At 43.8% G+C, this 15613-nt stretch overlaps 1 protein-coding gene across 1 annotated transcript in view; it reads right to left on the bottom strand.

Moving 5' to 3' along the window:
- The window catches only part of LOC133136781 (receptor-type tyrosine-protein phosphatase U-like), a 154611-nt gene extending 141115 nt beyond the window's left edge, over positions 1–13496 (bottom strand). Inside the window, exon 1 of the mRNA XM_061254504.1 lies at positions 13358–13496. Within this exon, the coding sequence (XP_061110488.1) occupies positions 13358–13427 (70 nt within the window). The 5' untranslated portion in view covers positions 13428–13496. The remainder of the gene's footprint in view (positions 1–13357) is intronic.
- Between the last annotated feature and the right edge of the window lie 2117 nt (positions 13497–15613).

Raw genomic sequence — 15613 nt, 5'->3', positions numbered from 1 at the left:
AAATTCTGAAAATATTGTATTATTATTCAGTATGCTTACAAATAAAGAGCGAGCCTTCTTTTGAATAATAAACAGCATGTGAAATTGTGGAATGTGTTGTATGTATGTATGTATGTATGCACCTCCAAAATGATCTGGAAGACCAAAGATGTGTTTTGGGTGGAACATAACTTTAAGGGGTTAATGACCCAAGTTATCTAAAACAATTACTTGTACCATATAATTCTGTATATCCACTAAGGCATTTGGATAAGTTCCTTTTTGCTGTTTTCAGACTGACCGACCGAAACCCGTCCATTCCCTGGGCGATGCAGTGGTGAATTGCTTGTCATTCTGAGCAGCTACCTGCCACAGTAGGCTCAGTCCAGATTCAATCCAGGGACACGAGGCTCATCCATGCACCACAGCACGGTGTCTTAACCAAATGAGCCCCCGCACAGTTTCAATACAGTAATCCTATTTACTTGCAAGAACACAATATTTGCTGTGAGGAAATGGGAACAAGGCCAGTATATGTTTATCCATTGGCAGTAACATTTCAGGTGCTATCTTTATGTCATCACTCAGACTGTGCTACTAGATACATTTGTAAATAAACGACAAAAGTATTCGGGGTTTGCCGCATTCTAGGAGGGTTAATAGGCCTTGGAAGTCTGACGAAACCCAGAGCAAAACCTTTGCCCATATATGGATTTCCGGATAAAAGCACAATTTGTCTATGGAAAAAATTAATGGGATTTTCACATAACTGTCTCTGTCACAGTCTGTGATTTAAGCTGCCGTTTAATATTTGGATGTTTTTATTCGGACTCATTTCTCTCTTAAGCAGCACTGGGTCCACTGAATTCTGATGGTGCTTTCCAACCGAAATAATCATTTTGCTAGCAAAAAGCAAACACAACAGCCCATGTTATATACAGAACGTCACCTGTATCGGTTCCCTGGGAAGGGTTCCCAGGCTAGTCAAAACTCTTTAAAGCAAACACTCGCATGACTTTCAAATTATTAACGAGTACACCAACAATAACAAAAATAAACTGAGTCACTTGGCTTGGGTCATTTTCTATTGCCAATATGTCTATAACATGGTGGAGAGGGCTATGAGTCCAATCCATCAAATATGCTGCAAATCTGACTAAATGAAAGGCAAAAAGAATATATGCATGCATAATTGGTAAATGGCAGGCATTTATATGGCTGCCATGCAGGGGACACTTCGACACAGCCCGGGCAGGGGATCGAACCGGCAACCCTTTGACTGCCAGATGACTGCTCTTACTGCCTGAGCCACGTCGCCCCCATAGATGTGAGAGCGCATTAGAGATGAAGGTAGTGTGACAGGAAGTCTTTTACCATGACCTGTCGGTTTTCACATGCAATTTCCACCCTTTCATTGTTTGAGTTTCAAGTTTAAACTCATAAGTTGCAGTTTTAGTGAAGATTTAAAACGAAAATTGAACACCACACGAGGGTTAAGTGATTGCTTGGCTAAAGAGACTCCACACCTTGTACTTAATTGGCTGCTGATTGAAAGGAAAGCACAACAACCCACAGGACACCTCTGGTGTAAGCTTTGGGGAAAAGCTCTCTGTAGGAGCCTTTAAGTAATGTCTAAAGCGTCACACACAAAATATACGGGCAGGCTTTTCTCCGACAGAGGAGGGAGGGGAGGCAGCACATGGTGTGGGATGGGGGTGATAGAGGAGGCGGCAGTAGGAGAAGGAGAAAGGGAGGGGTGGGAGAAAGAAAGAAAAACAGTCCCTGTCATGGAGGATGGCACCACATTAGACTCCAGGGGTGAGTGTACGCGTGTGTGTGTGTGTGTGTGTGTGTGTGTTTGTTTCTGTGTGTGTGTGTGTGTGTGTGTGTGAGTGTGTGATTGCCTTTGGGTCACAGATCCCACTGCCAGCACTGCAGAAAAGTGAGCCTTGCTGAAAGACCAGTCCCAGCATACAACCCTTCATGGTGAAAAATGAAAGGGCTTTTTGTTTCTGAATGTTAATGAGGTCTGTTGCCAGTACCGTGCCACTGACTATACCGTTGGGACACACCTGTCTTTTGTACACATGACATTTCTTTACTTTATTTAATTTATATTACTGTACAAGCTGTGAAACGAACACCCCCACACAAGGACACAAAAGAAATCACATTTTGCTTTGTGAAGCGGTTTCGCGACTGTGTAAAAAGCGCAATACAAATAAAACTGAATTGAATTCAATAAAAGGATATCAATTCTCTTCTGTTGTGCCACCAGGTCAGGAGGTTAGATGTACCTCTCAGATTGTTTTCTTTTCTGTCCTCTTCCCCTATTCCCTCCACCCATCTCCTCTCTCCCTCTCTTCCTGAATTAGACATGCTATGTAAGAATATATATGTGCAATATATATGTGCATATATAGTGGGAGAGAGAGGCAGAGTGACAGAGGGATGTACAAAGAAAATAAAGGAACAGCCTTGTTGCTGGTGCTCCTAAGTGTGATGTAGATTTTCAACAAAGAAACAAAATGTCAGCCGTGAGCTCACTCATCAATTTGATATATACATTTAAAAAATTTTTGATTTAATAATCAAAGAATACTGAGACAAAAAGAACAATTTAGCATTTCCTCTGATCATGGACATACAGAAGAGTTCAGTGTGTGTGTGTGTTTATGCAGGTTTTTATGTGTGTGCATTTGTGTGTGTTTAAGTGTGTGTTTGTGCATGTGTGCATGTGTGTTTATGTGTTTGTGCTTGTGTGTGCGTGTGTGTTTATGTGTTTGTGCATGTGTGTACGTGTGTGTTTATGTATGTGCTTGTGTGGCTGTGCTTGTGTGTGTTTGTGTGTGTGTGTGTATGTATGTGTTTATGTGTTTGTGCCTGTCTGTCTGTATGTGTTTATGTGTTTGTGCCTGTGTGTCTGTATGTGTTTGTGTGTTTGTGCTTGTGTGTGTATGTGTCTTTTCTGATCACGTGCCTGCACTACACTGCCATTTGGGAGTTATAGGTGCTTTTGCCAGTAATACTCTGAAATCAGTTCAGCAGAACACGACAGCAGTCCCATTACGGAAAAACAAATGGAGTGAATTAAGTGAGTGCGCTGAGGTAAGAACCCACGCCAAAAGCACAAATCCCTCCGACAGAGTGCGAGCTTGACTCCTCTTAATGCTCCAGACCTCGCTGTCAGCAGCGTTCCATTACCCACGATCCCTCTGTCACCCTACGCCATACCTTGAAAGGGAAGCTCGCCTAAAGTCCCGCGTTAACGACTCCGCTCCCCGTGTGCCTAATGCCTGTTCCCCCCGTATTCCTGATCGGTCCGCCTGGATGCATAATCCCTTTTAATCCGAATCCTAATTAAGATAGCCGACGCGTCGGGGGCCCGCGGAGAGACAGGGGGCCCCCGCAGACAGAGAGGCGGGGGGGGGGGGGGGGGGGGACACTGCCGAATGTCTGCGTGGCCACGGCGATCCCATTTCCTGTCAGAGGAAACTGACGCTCATGACAGCAACCCCTAATCTGGCCCTCCAATTAATCACTCGCCTCTCCCTGTCCTCATTGTCCCAGGGACCTTCCCTGGACAATGCGGATTTTTCCGGAAACCCGATTAGGATGTCAGTAGGGCTCCGGTCTTATGGCACTGAAAAGCCTTTTGTGATTGACGGCTTTAATTAGGAGTGGGACACCGTCTTACAGAGCAAGAAGGACAGGGCGGGGAGGGGGGGGGGTATCGATACAAAAACAAAGCGTAACCTACTTTCCTCCGCGCTCACCGTATCGGGGCCGTCTGGATTTCACAAAACAAAACACTGAGGAGGGCGTGGTCACGCTCGTGCGAGAGCACAAAGGCCTTCTTTACATGGTAAACAATGTCCCGAAATCGTACCCCATTGTTCTTTCTTTACCAGACACGATTCACCCCACAGCGCAGAACGTTACACTTCACAGTATATACTTAACACACTGTGCACTGCTGTAAATCTTAACTCACAACTCTTACCTGTAATACTTACTGACATCTTACATTACAAAACACACCATAAAACAACACCTTGTACATTTACTTAATATGCAGTATTGAACATGCATACTCTGCTGCCCTTTTAGTGTTTTAGTGCCAATGTTGTTGTTCAACTAGACAAACAAGATTTACTCATTCTAATGCCAATAATCCATTCTTGATTGAACCAGTGATGTCTCATCTCAATTTTAATGTTTACTAAAATGGTCCAATTCGTTCATCCATATACTGCAGCCATTTTGTGCATTCTCCCAAAAAACACTGTACAGACCACATTCCTTCAGGGAGAAGGATTTCTGCACGTTTACTACATTGGCTCTGCTGTTCCATTCACAAGAGTGACAGGTTGCAGGTTTAATTCCCATTTTACTTTAGATTTTGGGAATTAAACTGGAACTGCCCCAGGGGCCATGTGTTTTGCGCTGGATATGTGCATGTCCAGCGCAAAGACATGTTACATATACTAGCATTCAAAAGTTTGAGGTCACCTTGCATTTTTTAATACATATAAAAACTGCTGTAATTACTACATGGTGAAACCAACATGTATAAAAATAACCAATAACCAGGCACTTTGACCACATATGAATTGTTTGATTAAAAACTGAGAAAATAAAATATTAAATCAGAAAAAGCAGAAAAAGACAAGGTGACCCCATACTTTTGAGCGCTAGTGTAGGTACCAAACTGAAGCTAAATTATTCTCAAAGCTTCCTGCTGTCTTTTTACATCTCTTTCAGCGATGCGCCAGAGGATTCAGTAATGACCACTAAGATGGCCGTAGCAATACAGCACAAAGCACAAAAAAAGTGAAATGTTTTAGTCTTGTAATAAGAAGAAAATGAGAAGAAAAAATGATCTCATGTGAGAGAATTGGCAAACCTGTAAATGAGTCGAACTGCCTCACCTTACTGGCGATATTTTTGTCTCATTTTGCAAAAAAGTAATCGAGTCTAAATATAAGGCTGAAATACAATTGAGTTACTTTTTGGTTTTTGCAGTGTAAGATGCATGCTAATGCAGCCGCTGCTAACACAAACCATGGCCAAACACTCCTAACATGACTGCTGGAGATCACCCCTAGATTAAAAACTACATCGGTGCACGGCTACTGTACCCATGCTGCCCTGTGGCCAGTACCACTGTCACCGCACTGCAACCTTCTGTGACCTAGCCCTCCGGTAGGCCTGGAGGCCCTGACACCTACATGTCTCCACATCTCCACTAGGGGCTACGACTCCTACTACTACCCAGCGCAGGGGTGTCAAACTCCAGTCCTTGAGGGCCGCAGGTCTGCAGGTTGGTGCGTTTCGGCACGAGTCATTGGCTAAAGAGTCCACACACCTTGCTCTCAAGGCCTTATTTGGCTGCTGCTGATTGAAAGGAAACCACAAATACCTGCAGACACTGCAGCCCTCTAACCCCGCCTGGCCCAGAGGAAGGAGGGTGGGGGGAGGAGGGGGTGGCGGGTGAGGGGGGGGGGGGGGGGGCGGGGGCAGTGCGGAGCCTCTCACCTCGGCTCTACCCTTGAGACCTTGGTGATTTAAGAAAGCGGCAGGATGAAGACGGCCACAGCTGATGAGCTGTTTCTGACAGTTTACAGAGCCGAAATCAATAGCCCTTCACTCCGCCCAACGCTCGGCGCCCTGCCGCCCCTAGCCTCTTAACTCAAAACGGTGACACTGATATACTCACGGACTCGCGCAGAGGGACTGCTGCGGCCCCAGCCACAGCCACAGCCTGCAGGACAGCCGCATTGAGCTGGAAGGTGTATTATGGGCTAGAAGGTTCTGGAGACGGTACGGAATGGCACGCTCGCTGCCTCCACGCACGCCCCACATTCCTCTGGGCAAGGAAATTCTGCCTTTAGATGATATCTGATATCCACTTACTCGACCGAATGTAATGTAAATCGAGTACACCAAATGAAACAAGTTGTTAGGTAGGCAAGATTTTCTCTGAATGCAGTGTACTTAAAACCCCTGGATGATACACATATTTCCAGGGTTTTGTTGGCCATGGTCGTGCCCTAAACAACCTCCTAAATACTGTGTCCTCAAAATATGTACTGTCTACTAAACATACTGCTGACTGTCTGATATATACTCCATACTACTTTCCAATGGTAATGCGGAAGTGTTGTAAGATCCGCCCTGGTAATAAAAAGCCCCCTTTCTTCCTCTCTGATTTATTGGACTGTGATTGGACAGTCCCACAGATAGCCCCCGAAGACAATCAGTGAAATTCCGAGATATGTTTGTCATGGTCCAACTTTCTCATCGAGACTCACAGTCTGTATTGGGGAGCAGATTGCATATTAAAATATATGCATTAAACTGGGCAGTATGTTTAGTAGACAGTACATATTCCAAGGGCATAGTAGTTAGGAGGCACGTAAACTTAATAAAAACCCTACATGCATACTAAAACAAACTGAATTCCTGTTGGGTTTTTTTTGTCCATTTTATCAGCACACTAGACTGAGAAGTTTTTCGTTCCGGGGATTAGACACTGAAGGTGACAAAATACACTTGGGACTTTTTAAAAAAAAGAAGAAAGATTTGAAATATTCAGAGTAAGGAAGATTAAATAATACATTTTTATGGTACGAGTTTAATAAAAGCAAATGAAGCCTTTGGCTGACCACTTGCTTATCTATCTAATGAGGACCATGGGGACAGTGGAGACGCAATGACGTTTCTCACAAAACGTGACACCAAAACATGACTCACTGAGCATGTGCAAGTTTGGAGCGAGCCACGGAGACTTAGGGCAGCCATTTCACTTTCAAACGCCACGATTCTGTCTCCACCGAGCAACAACTTTTCAGAGCAGCAAAACCCTGTTGTGCTTGTCACCCCACTCAAAACATTGCTCGCAGTTTCCAGAATTATAATTGGGCTAACTCTGACCTGGTACACTGGCACCGTCGCCATGGTTACGCCACACCATTTGAAAGAAAATTATAAAATGTACGGCTCTCCCGTGCCCCCGCCGCTTGACGAGGGACGACAGAAATCGATGGCCCGATCGAACGTCCTCTCTAGGCCCAGATCTTCCAGCCGGGAGAAGGGTTTTTGAATTGAGCGGCTGCGGGGGAATCGGCCCAGATATTCGCTGTAAACGGAGTTGCCCGCACCGGTGTCCTCTTTCAGACTACACTGCACTGCTGAAGCCCAAACTGCTGAGGGCGGCACGACCCCTGCACAGTCAGCCGTCCGCAGGACTGCTGTGCCGCTGTTATTTCAGAGGGACCGTCGATCTCGCTCCCAGCTCCGGACCTGTCCGTCCCCGTGCTCACTGACAGCCGGGGTGATTGATGTTGATGGTGGCGGTGCGACAGCGTGTCAGTTGGAGAACTCGCCTTGGTCTTTGCAGATCTCGGGCGATGAGTAAGAATGATAAAAGCTTGCACAGTAAACACTCCTTGCTAGGAGGGCTGTATGACCTGTAGAGTCTGTTTCTGTCTCTTCTCCTCCACATAACTCCAACCCTTTAATACTTACACAACTCTTATGATACTGAGGTTACACATTTTTCTTGTTCCTTTGGTAAAAGTGCAAGTCTGAGGGAATAAGCAGGATGGTGTGGAGTTCATGCAGAGGGTGTCCAGTCTACTGATGAAATACTCCCCTGAACCGGAGAGAGAGAGTGTTGCAATGCAGAAGGCAGTCTCCAGAGTAGAGTGAGACCCAGTACATCTGTACATCACAGCCACACTCTTCTTTTCAATGCATAACTGCAGATATGACACCCACACAGTTTAAGCTGTTGTATTCAAATGAGTACAGGGGCTTCAGTCTGGTGGTGGAGGGGGGGGGGGACAGGGCGAGAGAGAGAGAGCGAGAGAGAGAGAAAAGCACTCCAGGAACAACAGACACACAATTATAGTTGAACAAAAGTAGGATTCTATTGTAAATACCGTCTCAAAGAAACTGTCTACAAAGGAAAATGTGCCCACCCAATCCCCCACAAGCCAGCTTTTTGCATTTCTAAAACGTGTTTGATTTTGAAGGATGTGGCAGAAGCAATTAACCTCACCAAACGTACTTTTAGCTTCCTATTCCATCTGCTCTATCCTAGAAGCACATTCTAAAAATATGTTCCCTGCCTGAATGTTGAATTGCAACAAGCCAGCCGCGAGGGGAAAAAAATAATAATTTCAGCGTTCAAATAATAATTTCCGCACTCCCCAACGTTGGTCTGTATGGCGTTGGCAGCAAAGTCCTGCAAAGACATGGAGCTGTAAAGTTGCAGTCACAGTGCGCTCATAAACAATGCAAATGACACAGCGATGCGCTCCATGGGAGGCCATCCTGGCTCTGACTCCATTAGAGGCCCGCAGTTGCCGGTGTAGCGTGGGGAAAGCAGAACAGATGCAGGAAACAGATGCATCAGACAGACCCGCGGCCCGGAGTGGGGACACTGACCGCCGCTACCTCAAGGTCGAGAAACTGCAAACTTTCAGCTCCTCCTTCCCTCTGTTGCCACGGCAGCAGCTGGAGAACAACCAATCGGGTGATTTGTCGCTATACCATGGCAATGTCCAGAAAATTATACAGTTCCATAATTATTATTATTACCATGACAATTACAATAACTATTATTATTATTCCTTACCGTCAAATCCTAAGCGATAAACAACACAACACTAAAATAAAATAACATCAGGCAACAGTAACACTAGAATAACAACAACATGCAATGAGAGGAAAACAATAAATCAATGAAATGCAGTAAATGGAATCGGTATCTACAGAAAAGAACACTACACAGAAAATCTGTGAAATGAGGAAAGGAGGAAATCTGTGTCCATAACATCGACATGACACCGCACATTTAAATCTCCCTTGCCTCTGGAGACGTGTGACTCATTAAAAAAAAACACAGTCATTTATGTTTTCTAGATATTCCTATGAATATCCGTTTACTCCAGCACCCACCAGCCCGTCAGTTGCTTGTGCTATATCACAGCTGATCAAACAGTTTGCCAGTCAAGAATCACACCCCTATGGCAGACATATTGCAGACAGTATACTTAGCTAACCCTTTGAGAATGCTTTTTTTATTTAATTTCTTTTATTCCAAGTCACTGTTCTAGAACTCCATTGGTTTCAATTACCAGTAGTGATTGTTAAATCAGCATTAGCATGTTCAGTTCAGAGCATTCTAATCACACAATCGTGTACTCACCTGAAAGGGTTAACCCTTTGAAGAGCAAGCTTTTTTTAGAATGGTTTTCATTCTAAATCAATACATATTATACAATATTATACAATTCAATTGGCTTCAATTACCAGTTGTCAGATCAGCAGTAGAATGCTCAGTTAAGAACATTCTCATTGCATACTTGTGATCTTTCACATTAAAGGATAGAAAATACTATAAAAAAACTATAATCTGAATGGGTTTCATTGTGACGCATTTCACTGTTTTGTGTCTGCATTCAAACTTTTTGTCTTAACTTTGACTTAAAGGAAAGCACGAGCTTTGCACTTTTTCCCCACAAATTCAGTTCGGAAAGTCCGTTTTTAAAGACTGCTGAACTCACCAATCTGTGTTAGTGAAGGAGGAAATAAATACTTCTTTTAATTACGTGTTTAATTATGAGCCCAGCCTGTGTATGTCTGGTAGGCACTTCCTGTTCTGACACTGCAGGTGTTACACGGACAACCAAGAGCATTTCCCAGCATGCACGGCCTAGCACTTACCCCTCTGTCACTGTCAGAGCGCTATTTGACCTCAGAACCCTTGAGTTACATCATCGCAATAACACAGTCAGATTGTCCGAGACTGATTAAACATTCCGGAGCGCAGTTTCTCAGCAGTAGCGATAGCGGATTGAGGCTCTGTGTAACCATGTGTGCTTTAAGTCCATACCAGCCGGATCACAAATCTTTCATTTCCACAGCAAAACGCTTAAGGTCAAATGAATAAATTACTAAGAATGGGCTATATGACAGCCATTTTAATTTTGGGGCCCATAAAAGTCTGATATACCTTCGTTACACAAGCATATGAAACCAGTCCGACCCCACGTCAGAATAGGAAATATATCACAGCACAGGACTCCAGGAAGGAGGCCACCGATTCCAGCCCATCTCATACTAACACATTTAAGTTAGTAAATAGAATGAACATGGCCTCCACAGGGCAAACCCTCCAGTCTGAAGAGGGGCATGGCCTCCACAGAAGCCAGCAGCCGTACCATCATGCACCCTGCTCCTGCTGAACGGCTGAAGCTAAGCAGGTGTGGGCTTCATTAGTACTTGGATGGGAGATGTTCTGGGAAAACTAAGTTGCTGCTGGAAGCGGTGTTGGTGGGCCAGTAGGGGGGCGATCTTCCCTCTGGTAAAATAAACACCAATGCCCCAGCACAATGATGGGGACACCATCTCCATCTTTCAGGTGACTGTGCTCCTTAAAGATCCCACGGCACTCTTCCAAAAGTGTAGGGGGGGTTCCCCGGTGTCCTGGCCAAATTCCAAACCTGGCTCTCTCAACCTGCCACCTAATCATCCCCTCATTTAATTGGCTAAAAATTGTTGCATGGAGAGGGATAAGTGGAAATGACTAACTCTAGTTGCTGGGAAACAGTGTGTGAAGAAGACACTTTTAGATCAGTTGCCTTCTGGAAGTCTCTGGCTGCACCATTAGCAATGATCCAAGCCAGTGAAAATAGTAATCTGTGTGTGTGGTGTGTGTGTGTGAGCCAGCCCTATACCTCTGTCAATAGGAGTGACTTGACTTATGCCTTAAAGTAGGCTGTAGTAAATAATTATGAACCCACTTTATGGATAGACAGTTAGCCAAAAACAAAGAAAGGTTTATCATGTGAGTGAAACAGTCGCAACAACATACCTCCAAAGACAGAGAAGAGCTGGAAAAGACTGGAAAAGACTGTCAGTTCATGTATTTTTCAAGCTCCAGAGGCTGTGATGATGAGACCGACTGGCACAATATCAATTAATAGTGCTGAAGAGCAATTTATGAACGATTTCCAAAAATAATGCTAAATGTACTGCATTCTATCATATTATAGTGTGCATCAATTAGTGTGATGTTTCTGGATAAATCAAGTTCAGCGCTATAAGATACAGGCGCTTTAGGGAGAGGGAAACCACCCATTCAAGCTGGGACTACACACCTAGCCTACTGTCAGCCACGGGGCTATGTGAAAGGAATACGATAGTAAAACTCCGCGACAAAATACATTCTAATAATAATAATAATAATAATAATAATAATAATAATAATAATAATAATAATGAGAAGAAGAAGAAGAAGAAGAAGAAGAAGAAGAAGAAGAAGAAGACGAAAGGTAGCCTTTATACCTAGCAGGCAAGTTAGGGACAAGATAACGCGCACTGTATATGCAAAGCTATTTTTGTACTAGGCAGATAGTTAGTACACATAATGCTTTTTGGCAATGTGTATCGCGCAGCATTATCCGCGTTGGTTCACAGTTTAATTGCAGAAAAATGCTATTGAAATGAAACAGCGGGTGTGCGACTGTTAGCCAATAATGTGTTCAGAAAAGCCAACACCGCAACCATGTTTAATTTACAGGGAATATGAACATCTTATTTGATTACTGTTATTATACCACCATATAACACACCAAATAGCCTATTATTTACCATATTAGAACACCATCTTTATCCCAGCCAAGTCCGGAAATGCAACAGTAATATTAATCAGTGCCATAGATTAAATATGAACTTAAAAAATGGACTAGCCTCATATTTTTTATGAAACAGGTTTACTATCTGATGTAATAAATGCAGCGATACTTTAGACAACTACTATGTTGGGCACGGGTCCAGCCCATTGCTCAAAAGAATATGCAAATGTATTTAACGGCTGCCCACCCCAACTTGTTTAAAAAATAGAGGTAGTTAATTGCGAACAACTCTTTCGACTGAGCTTGTCCAACCATTTCGGTATTAACTGTCCGCGTGAGTGAACTCGAGATGTTCTAATGAAAAAACCGCCACTGGTGTCTGCTAAGTTTTTTTACTCCACCAATTATTATAAAACATGGAATGTTTCGCTACCTTATAACAGTAATTAAATGAGGAAATATGTCACAAGACCTTAACAACATAAAAGCTATACTGAACTGATAGAACTATCTGAGGTTATTGGGTAATCAAATTGCTAATATTAATACATACATCCCAACGGTGGAAGAACCTCCTCTGTGGAAATGCATAGCGGGCAGCAAATTACTTCCACAAGTGTGGGATCAAGTAAACAAAACAATCATATAACCACTGGCCATATATCAACAAGAAAATGAATCTCTATAGATTTTTTGTAAGCAGTCTTTTTTTTAAAAGTATCTCTAACAATTTTTTTTATAAATCTGCACTGGCACAGCAGCTGCCTTCGCAAGCAAACTACCGCCGCCTGACATTCTGCGCACGAGTGCGCACGGACAGTCAGAACCGTTCACCCTATAACGGTGTCTGTGTGTTTGAAGTAAAATATTCTAAACGAACTAGCAGGGATAGGTTAAGACTATTAAATGACCCTGCCGTTAACAATAGGACTTTCCTTGTAACCTAGTTAATTTATCGGCGCTAAAAAAATGTCGGGGAGAATATGTCCGTTCTGATGATAAGGACTAATCATAATTGCAGCCCAAAGCACTGCGATTTTTGGTGACTATGTATGCAGGCGTGGATTTTTATACAATACACATGTAGCTACATTTGCCTTTATGGTGAGGCATAAAATTAAAGCATAACGCACTTTCAGTTTTCTCTGATTCAAATCAATAAGCACAATTTATATATAGCATGTATAACGTCGCAAACATGCTATGCCTCAATATCAGACTTAGCAATGGTACGATATAGCCTATGTGTGCGCGTGTCTACGTAAACCTACAATAGCCTAAGCAAAAAGACAGGTTAAAGTTATGCTTTCTTGTGCACGGTAAGTCCCGTTCTATGTGCAACCGTTGCGTTTCGCATTACTTTATCTATGCAGTGGCTGACCACCTTTTTGTTTTCGCCGTGAGAGACATCCCAGCAGATTCTGACCATTTAAAATGAAGAGAAATGTTTGACTTCTGTTAACTTTCTTATAACACAACTCTAAATGTGACATTTATTTATCCAGCGCTACATGGGAGCAAGGACAAAGTTTATTTTCAGGAGAAATGTCTCTGTACTTATATGTCTTACCAATGTAAGAAATACCCTATACCATCTCCCAAACAACAACCCTGTTAAAAACATCAATGCTTCCTCGTGGGCATATCTTCGGCCAGCAACACACGACTGTCATATCGTTCTGGAGCGCACAATCTATACTTAAACACACCTAAATCATGTATAATTTTACCTGTTGGTCCCTCCAGGCCATCAGCGTAGATCTTTACAGAAAGGATCAGTAGAACAGTAACGATGTTCATTGTGCCGTTTTAGTCCAGTTCGGTTTATCAGTTGAAATCCGGTAACACTGGAGCAAAGTTGCAGACAACTGCCCATTGATTCCTGATGTACAGTTGAAACGTTGCTGAGTCTCTGAGTTTGTGACGTCAGGATAAACAATTCAAAAAGGGCTTCTACTCTGACTCAGTAAGAAAAGTTAAATAGACGAAGGGCGCCACCCTGTGGCGTTAAAAACGTTCCAGCGAATCTCAAGATGCAAGAATCATCGTGTTTGCACAAATTTTTATTTTTAACCAGATTTTTATTTCGAAAACATTCAAAAATAAGTGAAAAAAACCTTCAATGCATTCACCATGACAATCTGGTGCGAGAGTAGCTACATTACATTGCATCCATTTAGCAGACGCTCTAGTCCAGAATGACGTACAGAGAAGGTAAACGATTCACCAAACAGTGAGTGTATGTAGCCTTGGTTAGGCGATAGTAGCCACTTATGAACACATTAATTTAGATATCTATATAGCCTACAACGAAAGGTTCGAAATCCATTCAGACCAAGCACCACATTCAAAAGAAAAAGAGTGGAAGGACAGAATCATTAGCCTATGGAATGCAACTCCAAGTGGAAGCGTAGTTTTGCAAGAAAACATGAATGAAGGTTTCTGCATATCAAGTATGAACGAATCCATCCATCCATTATCTGAACCCGCTTATCCCGAACAGGGTCGCAGGGGGCTGGAGCCTATCCCAGCATACATTGGGCGAAAGGCAGGAATACACCCTGGACAGGTCGCCAGTCCATCGCAGGGCACACACACCATTCACTCACACACTCATACCTATGGGCAATTTAGACTCTCCAATCAGCCTAACCTGCATGTCTTTGGACTGTGGGAGGAAACCGGAGTACCCGGAGGAAACCCACGCAGACACGGGGAGAACATGCAAACGCCGCACAGAGAGGCCCCGGCTGACGGGGATTCGAACCCAGGACCTCCTTGCTGTGAGGCGGCAGTGCTACCCACTGCACCATCCATGCCGCCATGAACGAATTGGTTTTTTTATTTTTATTTTTCGTGTCATAACATCTCAATATGACTAAATAATCCACAAAAGCAAATGTTCCCATCTCACCAAACTTTTTTTTTTCTTTCAACAATACATTATCAAAATCTTCTCGGTTGATCATAATACAGAGGACAACATAAAACAAAATGCATTTTATTTTCATTTTCATTAAACTGACATAAATTACAAAGCATATCCTACTACCACTTATGCGACTAATGGAATGCAATTAAAGTAGGCCTATTTAGCATTGCACATTATTTGGCACCGTTTGGGGGATTGTGATTTCAGAGGGGGGAGGAGAGAGAGAGAGATGTCATAATAAGACCTGTAAGGACATGGGGCTGTCACTTTTCAGGGAGATAATGGGACAGGGAAAAGACAGGCTGGTCACCTTGTATATAAAGGTTGGGCTCTACCCGCCGGGGGCCGAGAGGACACGGGAGTGACTGAGGAGCATGTCGGAGTGGGGGACGTGCGGAGCTGACACCTCTCTCTTTCTCGCTCACGCTCTATCCTCCTGGCTGGCTCCCTCGTCACGCTCCGGAAGACGCGCTTCACCTGCCGTCGCATCACGGGGCCGCGCTGCGCGGCCAAGGTGCCGGCGTCACTGACGAGACGGCGTCGTTTGGAAGGGACTTTCATCCCTGACCACCCCATCGAGCGCTGAAATGTCACTGCACCTGCGCGACGCGCCTTTTGAGAAGTACTACTTCTGTTCCTTTATTCTCAGTGTCTGATACTTATAAAACAAAACATGCAGAACTGTCATTTAAAACTCATGCTACACCAGTTGCCTCCTGGTTTGTGCCATGGTCACCCTCTGTGCCACTGGGTGACAGCTGCTGACCACAGCTGGCTGTCCAACACAGCGCCTCCTATCCGCGTGGAGGTCCTGCACAGTAACCAGCACCAAGTGGTAACTGTGAAACTGGTCGACCTAAATCAGCCTTTATCCTAACATTAACGGAAAAGGCATACAAACCTGTAACATACTCCAGCCTAAAACTAAGCAGGTTTTCTGGGGTTAGTCTTGTAGAAAGGACTTCTGGAACTGGGCAGGCCAGTAAGGGGGGGTAGCCTTCCCTTTCTACCCTTACACCATAAGGATCAGGGATCTTGCACTATTTATTCTAAA

This window comes from Conger conger, chromosome 9 (assembly GCF_963514075.1).
Source record: "Conger conger chromosome 9, fConCon1.1, whole genome shotgun sequence".
In the NCBI taxonomy this organism is placed as follows: domain Eukaryota; kingdom Metazoa; phylum Chordata; class Actinopteri; order Anguilliformes; family Congridae; genus Conger; species Conger conger.
This window is presented reverse-complemented; position numbering and strand designations above follow the sequence as displayed.